The sequence below is a fragment of the Abrus precatorius genome, unplaced genomic scaffold (genome assembly GCF_003935025.1).
Source record: "Abrus precatorius isolate BTA unplaced genomic scaffold, Abrus_2018 Scaffold3, whole genome shotgun sequence".
NCBI lineage: Eukaryota > Viridiplantae > Streptophyta > Magnoliopsida > Fabales > Fabaceae > Abrus > Abrus precatorius.
Window position 1 is genome coordinate 18,841,601 of NW_020874373.1, and position 10,402 is coordinate 18,852,002.

Below are 10,402 nucleotides of genomic sequence, written 5' to 3' on the forward strand. Positions count from 1 at the left end.
AAAAAGAAATTTTTGAAGTAAATTGTTCTATAAATTCATAGAACTATGGAAATAAAAGCATTGTTTTAATCGATTAATAATAATTTATATATTGTACGGATTTTTGAGAATAAGGTGTTACATTTAATACTAATATTTCTCTTGAAAAAAATACTTAGTACTACATCAATTGGAATTATTATTCTAAATTAACTAAGAAAAATAATTCTACCCTTTGTAGACTCCTTTAGACCTTTCTTATTCTAACTTCAAGGATTATTTTATGTTTAAAAATATTTTCAAAGGCTTCTTTAGTGAAAAGAAGAGAATCATCTCTGACTTTCTTACGACCTTTGATAACATAATCTTTACCTCACATCTATTTTTTTATTAACCTTCAAATAATCTTTATGAGCTATCTAAGAAGCTTAAAAACAAACAAAAGCCTAGGACCTTAAACGAAAGGGAGACCACCTCACCTCAAAAGAAGTATTATGACTTGAATGTAATCTACTTAGAGTTTCAATAAAAAGCCTTACATAAGTTGCTCAACAAACTATTGTTAGCAACACCTTGGTTCAATCTCTTAGATAAAATTATTTTACCATTATAGTTCTTGTGCCAAGTGAAAAAGGAGCTAATAATAAATATATTAGAAAATTCATATTTTGCTAAAATGACAAATCTACATTTTAAGTGTGTTCATAAAGATAATAATGCATAAAATGATAATGAGATGGATAAAAATATATAAAAATTAATGTTAAATTGCTTGATGTTTTATAAATGGTTAGAAAAGGAAGAAAATTCATTTAATTGAAATGTCTTAGTTGAATTAATTAGTTTGGTGCATTCTCAGTTGTAGGTTTTGTAAGGAGCAAATTGAAGAATCTAAAATGTAAAAGAAGAAAGTAATAAACTTTAAGCGGATTAAGAAGTTTCAGGAAATAACATTTAAAATCAAATGACCATACATTATGACAAGTGAAACCCTAAAACTAAACGCTAGCCAAAGATATTCAACTCTTGTTATTGGGACATTTGGTGAACTTTGGAATATTCTAGAATCTTCTAGAATTAAGAGCATGTTTTGACTTTTGCAAATGAATGATAACACATTGACTTATCAAATGTTTATAATAAATAACTTAATAGGCAACGAAGTTAAGGATCTTATTGTTCAATTTTATGATTTGAATTTCTTCTCTATTTCTAGTTGTAATTTAAGGATTCTATAGTTCTTGCTCTTCACAATTTGTGAGGAATTGAAGTCAGATACTTTGAATACAAATGTTGAATTTTAATGGAAAACATCTCTCAATATTTTTTCAATACTCATTATTTTTTGTATTTTTGCAATGTATTAATGTATTTGTAGGTTATGATAGGTGAAATTCTAGATTTAGCTGAATTTCTTCTTAATCTAATTCAATTTTTCATAGTATAACTCTACTTCTTAACTTAATGTTACTTCATTTTGGTCAATCAAATACATGAATGTAAAGTATATTTCACAATGGACTCATTAGTTTTATGTTTAAATTTGAAGTAACTTTCTCTATTTTTTAATTATCTAGATATAAGGGTTAAGATTTAGTTGTTTGTTACTAATTCCTAAAGTTGTTCTTTGTTAAAGTTACCTAAAATATTTAGATTTTTAATTACGATTTAGTGTTTTATATTAAGAAATTGAACATTACTAAAGTCGATGATTAGATCATGTAATGTTGTTGTCAAAATTAAGTTAAAGCTTTTGTGTTTCTACATGAAGTGAACATTTTGAAAGAAATATGATTCTTGACCAATGTCTCTTTGAATTTCACTTTTTTTAACTGTTCTTGATTCTAGACTTTAATTTCATTCATCTAGATTTTGAATTTTCAAGTTAATTCTTTGTTTTATATCTTAACATCATTCATGATGAATGTGTTTTTTAAACTTCTATGTTAAGTTTGTATTTTTAAGTTTTCTTGTACTATAAGCTAACTTCAATTTGTGTTCATGCATTGAATCATTTCTATCATAATTTTCAACATTCTAAGTCTTGATTTTCAAAGTTTACTAGAAAAATTCATATATATTTTTTCAAATTTGGTATTCACTTATTTCTGTACATATTGCTTAAATTGAGAATATAAATCTTTGTGAGAATTATCTTAACTTTACACATTTAAACGATTGGTGCACTTGCTAAACACTATTTGCATTTGCTAATACAAGTTATCACAAAACTTTTTAAATGTCTTAGTTCTAAAGTAAGAAAATGCCATTCTTTTTTTATCAGAGGGGACAAGGGCTTTGTTATTTGAACTAATCACTGAAGGCTAAAGTTCTTGTGGATATTTTTGAAAATGTTTCATGTATCACCTTACTTAGAAGTTATAGGACTTGTATAAATAGTAGTTCCAATCCAAGCATTTCTTCTAGACCTAAATTTAAGAGAGATCATATACTGATTAGTTCATGCCAAAGTGATGTTCAAGTTCACATCATCTAAATAAGAGCCCAAATTCCCTCATATTGGCCTTGGTCTTGAACAATAGCAATTGGAGAATAACCCACCTTATTCTAGAATGTCTTGATTTTATTGAATCCAATATGTATTTCAAATAGAAATAAAATTATTGACTGGTATTTATTAATCAAATCTCTAATGTGATTTTGTCCTCTCCTAATACCAGTACCTTTTATATTCTAAGAAAGGATATAAACATCATTAAATTCAATCATCGTAAAAAAGATTATAAGAATGATAGATAGTTTCATAAGATCTTAGAGATGAGTCCTCCCAACCTTTTCTATAACATCCCATTCTTGAACATGGTTGTGACTTTCTAACAAAACATGAGTTTTTAAAAACTTTTTGCATTTTTTGGTTAGATGGCTATAACAACCACATTCGGAGCATATGCTATAAAATTCTTCATACTTAACTTTGTAGTTTGTACTAATGTCCTTTTAACCGCACTTTCCCTACAACATGGTGTGTAAGGTCATGTTCCATACATACACATGTAAAGTTTTTGTTCTTTCACAAATCCTCCTTTCTTGTGACTCATAAAAAAAGGTATTTTTAAAAAAGGTAAGAGATACTTGTTAGACTTAGAAAGTGTAAGAGATCTCATATAAAAAAAGGTATTTTTAAATTCAAATTTTGTTAACCATTAAACAAAGTTTGGATACTTGTTAGACTCTGATAAATGACACCTATTAGTTTAGCTGCCTAATGGTATGACATGTCAAACTATAGTGTAATGCCCTTGCAATAATCTCAATAAATGGTATTCATGGCATGTCGACCGTAGCTTCCTTCTAAATTACTATGTATAACAAAATGTGACGTGTTACCTTTTAGTGTATTTTGATATAATTAAAATATTGATTAAAAATTCATTTTGACAATTAATTTTAAAAAACATAATAAATAAAAAAGTCACTTAATATATAAGAAGCTATATATATATATATATATATATATATATATATATATATAATATGATTTATTAGATGACTCAATGTTATGTTATCTTGCAGAGTAATTATTTTTTCATCAACTAAAACTTCAATCTAATTCTTCAAAGATAAGAAGTCTTTAATGTTAATCTTTAAAAGAAAAGTAAATTTAAAATAATCTTTAAATATACGGTCATATTTATTTTAGTCTTTGAAAGATAATTTTTTTTTTAATTTAGTCTCTATAAAAAATATTAAAATTAATTTCTAAATGCATGATTTATCATTCACTTTAATCTAATTCATTAATTAATTTTTATGAAGTTCAAAATATATCATATTAAATATAACTTCGTATGTTAATAAAGTACGTTTTTTTAGTCACATTGCATTTTTAAAATTTTAGAGTAACATATTCAAAATATATAAAAAATTGTGATTTTTAAAAATAAAAGTAAATAGTGTAAAAAATATAAAATAGAAGTTTGAAGTATATATTTTACTTAAATATAAATGGACTATTTGTGATTTTATTGAACATTTTACATACTCAATTTGATAAAATATAAATTGATATTATTTAAATTTCATAAATAATAAAAAATACTAATCAATCAAAAAGATCTGGAACAATACAAAAATAAACTTATCATTCTTTTTGGAATTATAGACTAATTATATCTCAATATCCCAATTAGGTCTAAAGATCATATTATAGAACTTGGAAAGGAGCATACAGTTAGCATATTCAACACTCCATATATACTTGCAGTATGGGATCATATTATATTATGTAACCATTTTAAAAATATTTTAATAAAATGTTTAATGCTTATCACACAAAAGTGAAAAAATATTCAAAATAAAAATATAAGAGACTTTACTAATATTAAAAACTATAAAGAGAGTTAGCATTATTTTTAACAGATAACAATTTTTTTAATTAACAACATAAATTATATAAAAATATTTAAAAATTATGATCATTATAAAATATGATATTTCTGACATGGATGATTATGCTTGACGTTACCTCCCAGACCATCCATCGTGCAAGGAAAACAGAGGAAAAGATAATTTAAATTCTGAATTTTATTTTGAATGGTCAAAATAACCATTCAAAATAAAATTTAGAACTTTGACCGTTCCGCTATTCGCCTAGAGCTGAAGATCGTAAATAATGGACATATTTGTCATGTCATTCGTCCCTGTACTTGTTACTTGTGTAACAATCGGTGTCAGAATTTAAGTGTAAAATGAAAACACTTTATAAGTCAACTTGGTATCTCGAGGATCAAAAATCAAACAAACAGTTCTTCGTCCGTACTTTTGGGTTTTGCTTAAAATATCAGAAAGAAACAAAATTGAAAACAGTTTTTTTTTTCAATAATTTCTATCTCAACATTATTGTTTTCAATTTCATTCTTAAGGAAATCAATCCACAAGCAGCTTGATTTTCTTAAATACAAAAAAAAAAGAGTCTAAAAACACCTTTGGTTTTTTGTTTTTATAAAATTTGGACTCGACTAAGATTAACCGAGATGCAAAATAATTTCTGATCCCTGTGAATCTAAGAAAAAAAAAAGCCAAGGAAGGAAATCCAATTCTCTCTGGGAAATACGACATATTAGTGAGGAATGATTTGAAGTTTTGAGTATTTTGAATAATGGGAGTTCATGCAAATGATTCAAATTGGACATTCAATATCGCGACTTGAAATATTTGCATAAATAAATAAATCAGCGTCACAACAAAGGAAAAGAAAAATTGCACATGAGCTTTGAATCTCATTATCTAGTTTTCTTCACCAACAACAGGATAATACTTGCTATTTTCACTCCTTCTAAGTTAAAGAAGAGAGAAGATACATCAACAAGCATCCTAACAATAACTTGTTTCAAAATGTGACATAATAGAAAACAAAGATGAAATCATCAAATGGCACAAACTTTATAACCAAGTTTTATTTTGATATTGGTTTCAAGCTACTATTCTTGCTGCTCATAATTCAGACTTCATGTTCCCATCACAGCACAATTGCGAATAAAGTGATTAAGCTGAAAGCTGCCACATTCAATTTGCCTCCACCTCAATTTCTCAGCATCTGGATCAGGGCAACAAGTGTACATAGACAAGGCACGCTCAGTGTGGGACACAGAGGGTGCACCAATAACAAGTAACTCATCACCTAAAGACTTAAATGCCACACCCCAACCTCCTTGAGCATCAGCTCTAACAGGAACCCCTCCTAACCTCTTCCATGTGTTGCTTCCCTTCACATACACTTTTAGCTCATTGGAAGAGGCATCAAGTGTGTACAACTCATTGTTTACAACAGCAAGAAGAGGTGGAGATTGTGAATCAGAAAGAGGAATATCTTTCCACATGTCAGGAATCAAGTTCCAACTATTGGTCTTCCCATCAAAGAACTCCCCACATGTGAGGTCCTTTTGATGCTCATCCTGCCCTCCAAGGACATAGAACTTGTTATCCATGAAACAACCTGAGCAAAACTTCCTCTTCTTATTCATCCTTGGGAGGGGTTCCCAACACTGCCTTTCAGAATTGTACTTCTCAGCTGAATCCAAAACTTGGGTGTAAGTTCTTGCCTCAAGACCCCCAGCAACAAAGGCAACAGCACCACATGTAGCTGATGCAAAAAGACATCTTTGGTTGATCATAGATGGCCCTTTTAGCCATTCATTTGATTCTGACTCATACCTCCAAATAACAGCTCCATCAATCTCCTTGCCTGAAACTAATAGGTGGGACCCTGCACAACATGACTCTTTATCTCCAAACTCAAAATTATAATCTGATTGAATAGGAGGGAGCTTTTTACTTGACTTGAAAGGCCAATCCATTCCCCACCAATTGCTCTCTCCACTAGCTAACATAAACACAGATGGCTCTTTGAATCCTAACTCTCTTCTGATTTTATATACCTCACCACTCTTCACTAGAGCCAAGAACCGCTTGTTTAGGAAGCACAATTTCCAGTGCTGGGATCTTGGAAATCTTGCCAATATTGAAGTCTCTAGCTCATCACTGAGACTCAGAAGAACATTGTTATAATCTGCATCCTGAGGTAAAGGTTCATCATCATTATTTGACGAACCATTGCCATCAGAGGGTGGTAATTCAAGAATTCTCATCTTCTGCGCTTCGGAATTATGGTTACTGAAACAAAAGCCTTTACTACCAAAGGTTGTGACAGGTAAATGCTTTTTCACTAGTCATAAATAGGTCATTTGTCCTTTGTTAAACTTTGATCAGGGAAACCTTTTACACCTTATAATCAATTCAAACTGTAACTGCAGAAAGAAAATCCAGACAAGGCATCAGCAACAACAATTTTTGTTAACATGAGGCGTTACGAGCAAGAAATATAGATGCAAATAAATATATACAAGTTGAACAAACAGACAGAGAAATCTAGCCCACAACAACAATGAAAACAAAAAAGTCTTCTTCCTAGTTTAATTAGTACCATTCCAATTTACTAAAACAGCAAGAAAAAAAAAGATTTTTAAAAATAGAACGAGAGTTTTTGTTGCTTAATAAAATTATGAAAACTCGAAGAAATGACTAAACATAAATAAATCTTCTAACATGCATAAGATGTGTACGACACTGATTAACCAAGGCATTTCCATTTGTTAGTTAAAAATTATTTTGAGAAATAAAAGATTAATGTTAGCCACGGGAACTAACGGTTATATAAAAGAATATAATTAGAACAGAAGAGAAGCTTACCCTGATGAACAAAGCCCCCCCAACCCAACAACTAAAAAGCTTCACATGATTAGAAGTTGGCTTATCAGCGTTGGTAGAGATTAATTAACATAAACATGCTTAGAAACAGAAAAAGACCACAAATTGATTAAGAAGGGAAAATGGAGAAAAGCGAAGATTTCGAGACAAGGATTTGTGCATATTTATTCAGATATTAAGGAGAGAAACGTCCATAAGGCAACGTCTGCATATAATTTATAAAGAGAATATAAGAGAGAGAAGAAAGGAGAAGGAAAGGTGTAGTAGTAAAAGGGGAAGACAAGTCAAAGGTAGCAATAAATGGAGGGTGAGCGTTACAAAATATGCAATCAAAACAAAGAGAAAAGAGACGTTGTGGGTGACATAAGGCTCTTAGTATTTAACAGCATAGAGATGTGAGGCTGAAGTTGCAGAAAGAAACGTCTGAGGAAGAGAGAAGAGGAGAAACGAGAAGTGACTTGGAGTATTGAAGGAAGACACTAAGTTGAAGAAGAAAAAGAAGGAGAAAGAGAGAGATCCAACATGGAAACACCCACCCTTTGCTGGAAACATATGCTTAATTTAGTATATGCTTTTTATTTGTGGATTAAAATACACACCCAAATACCATAATTTAAGTGGCATTGTCATCGACTGTACCATCACCACCCTATATTTTAATTCCCCATTTGATAAAAAAAATGCCTGAAAAGAGAATTGCGGTTGGAGCGAGAAAGAGAGAGAACTGTGCTTGTGCCCCTGCAGTCCAATGTGAAAGAATAAAGAATGCAAAAAACAATAGCTTAAAGTTTGTTTTTTTTATTACTGCATACTACATGGAATCTTGATGTATGCCTTTTATTTGAGATATATTTTTAGGATAAATATATATAAATAATAAAATAATAATTTATAACTAGTAAATATTTACATAAATTGTACGGATTTATTTTATTTTTATTAATTAACTTTATTTTAAAATAAAATTTATATAATTTAAATATAAAATATATAAATACAGTAAAAAAATTATTATATTAAATATAATTATATTGAAGAAGATTATATCTGTGTGTTATATCAGCTTATTTTATTTTTATTAAATAAATTTATTTTAAAATAAAATATATACAATTTAAATATAAAATATATATAAATATAGTAAAAAAGTTATTACATTTAATATAATAACACTAAGAAAATTATAAAATATTTTCTTATATATAATATTTTTTGTATATCATAAATTTATATATTTTGAATAATTACTTATAATATTTTTAAAAAATTATTAATAAATATATATATATATATTTAATTTATAATTTATATAATATAATATTAATTATAAGAGTGATTATGATAAATTTCTATATGTGTATAATTAAATTATATTAAGAAATAAATAAATATCATCATATTTTATAATATTGATATTAATACATATATGAATAAATTTTATAATCATTCCTTAATTGAAATAAGAAATTAAATTAATTTTAAAATATAAAATAATTTTAAATAATTATTTGTCAATTTAATAATAATAAAATTAAGATAGTATTTCAAAATTCTAAAAATAATAATAAGATAATAATGGAACTAATAATATGTTGAACCTTAAAAAAATACTAATAAATAAATAAGTAAATTTTTAATATATATATATATATATATATATATTATGATACATATTATTATTTATTTTAAAATAAAATATAATAAATAAATTTCAGACTGTAATAATTATAATATATATTAAAAGATAAATAAATAAATATCAAAATACTTCAAAAAATTTCTAAATATTTTAAAAAAATTAATGATAACATTAATAAATATTTTATTTACTATTTAAAAAATATTTTTTTTATGATTATGAAGAATAAATTAATTTACAAAATTATGATAAATAAAAAATATTTAATGATATAATACATATTTTTAATATTTTTTAGTTTTAGTTATCTGTTAATAGATAAAAATAAATAAAATTAAAATTCTAGACTAAAAGGAACATATTGATTAAGTAAAGTATAAATAAATTTTGTTTATTACTGTCATAATTTTGTTAAAAATAATAATAATAATAATAATAATAATAATAATAATAATAATAATAATTTTAGTATAAATACATAAAAAAAATATGGTAATGTATACAAATTAAAATATATTAATTTTCTTATTGTTATATAAAAAATTTATTTACAAAAAATATCTTACATATTAAAACAGTATTGTAAAATTAAAATGTGTATAATTTAGTATTTTTTAGAGTTAATTATATTAATTTAAAATATTTGATAGACTAAAAAATATTTATGATAAACTTATGAAATTAATTTTAAATAGCGTAAAGTTTGTTATTTTAAAATCTAAAAATAAAATTTATATTTTTCATGATATCATAAAATTATTTGTTAAATATATAATTTTAAAATAAATAAAATATCTTATAGTTTTTACTAAGTTATAAAGTTTAAATAAAATAATTTATAGTTTTTTTATTTATACATTTGTTTATATTTATTAACCTAAATTTATTTGATAAATTATTTTTTTATAATTATAATTCAAAATTACTAATAAAAGTTTTACAATATCATTATAAAAAGATGATATAATATTTTTTTTTTAAATAACTCATCAAACTAAAATATATAAAAATAAATTTGTATTAATTTAACTCATGTATAAAATTTTTTAAATTTAATTTTAATATGAATATATACAAAACTATATGTTAATAATGCAATATATATTCTTAATTTAAAAATTTAGTTGTTAATAAAAATAAAAAATATAGAATTGAATTTTTTTAAAGTGTTTAAATTATTTTATGTTGCTTAATAATTTAATAGAATTAATATTGATTAATATTATAAAAAAATTAGTTTTATTAAATAACTAATTAAGTAAAATAAATTTATGTTACATGGTCATAAAATTAAAATAATAAATTTTTTAATTTTTTTTATGCATTTTTTTTCAATTTTAAAAATAATTAATATGGTTTGTTAATAATATAATAATATTTTTTAAAAATTAATTAAATAAAATTTAGAAAATAAATTTAAAACATTAGATGATAAAGAACATGTAGATTAAATTAAAAATAAGTAAAAAAAAATATTATTTGGTCCATAATTATTTTAAAAATATATAAATATAAATTTAATATAAAAACATTAAAATATTATTCTATCATAAAATA

The 10,402-nt window shown here is 25.1% G+C and overlaps 1 protein-coding gene across 1 annotated transcript; it reads right to left on the reverse strand.

Moving 5' to 3' along the window:
- Nucleotides 1-5,196: 5,196 nt before the first annotated feature.
- Nucleotides 5,197-7,673, reverse strand: LOC113863834 (F-box/kelch-repeat protein At3g27150-like). The gene is made up of 2 exons (XM_027497571.1): nt 7,189-7,673; nt 5,197-6,746 (listed from the first exon to the last, which is right to left on the reverse strand). The coding sequence occupies exon 2, from the start codon at nt 6,585-6,587 to the stop codon at nt 5,448-5,450; it is 1,140 nt and encodes a 379-aa protein (XP_027353372.1). The 5' UTR covers nt 6,588-6,746; nt 7,189-7,673; the 3' UTR covers nt 5,197-5,447.
- Between the last annotated feature and the right edge of the window lie 2,729 nt (nt 7,674-10,402).

What these genes read in the sequence shown, in the direction of transcription:
- LOC113863834 (XM_027497571.1), bottom strand. Translation starts at nt 6,587, where the DNA reads ATGAGAATTCTTGAATTACCACCCTCTGATGGCAATGGTTCGTCAAAT.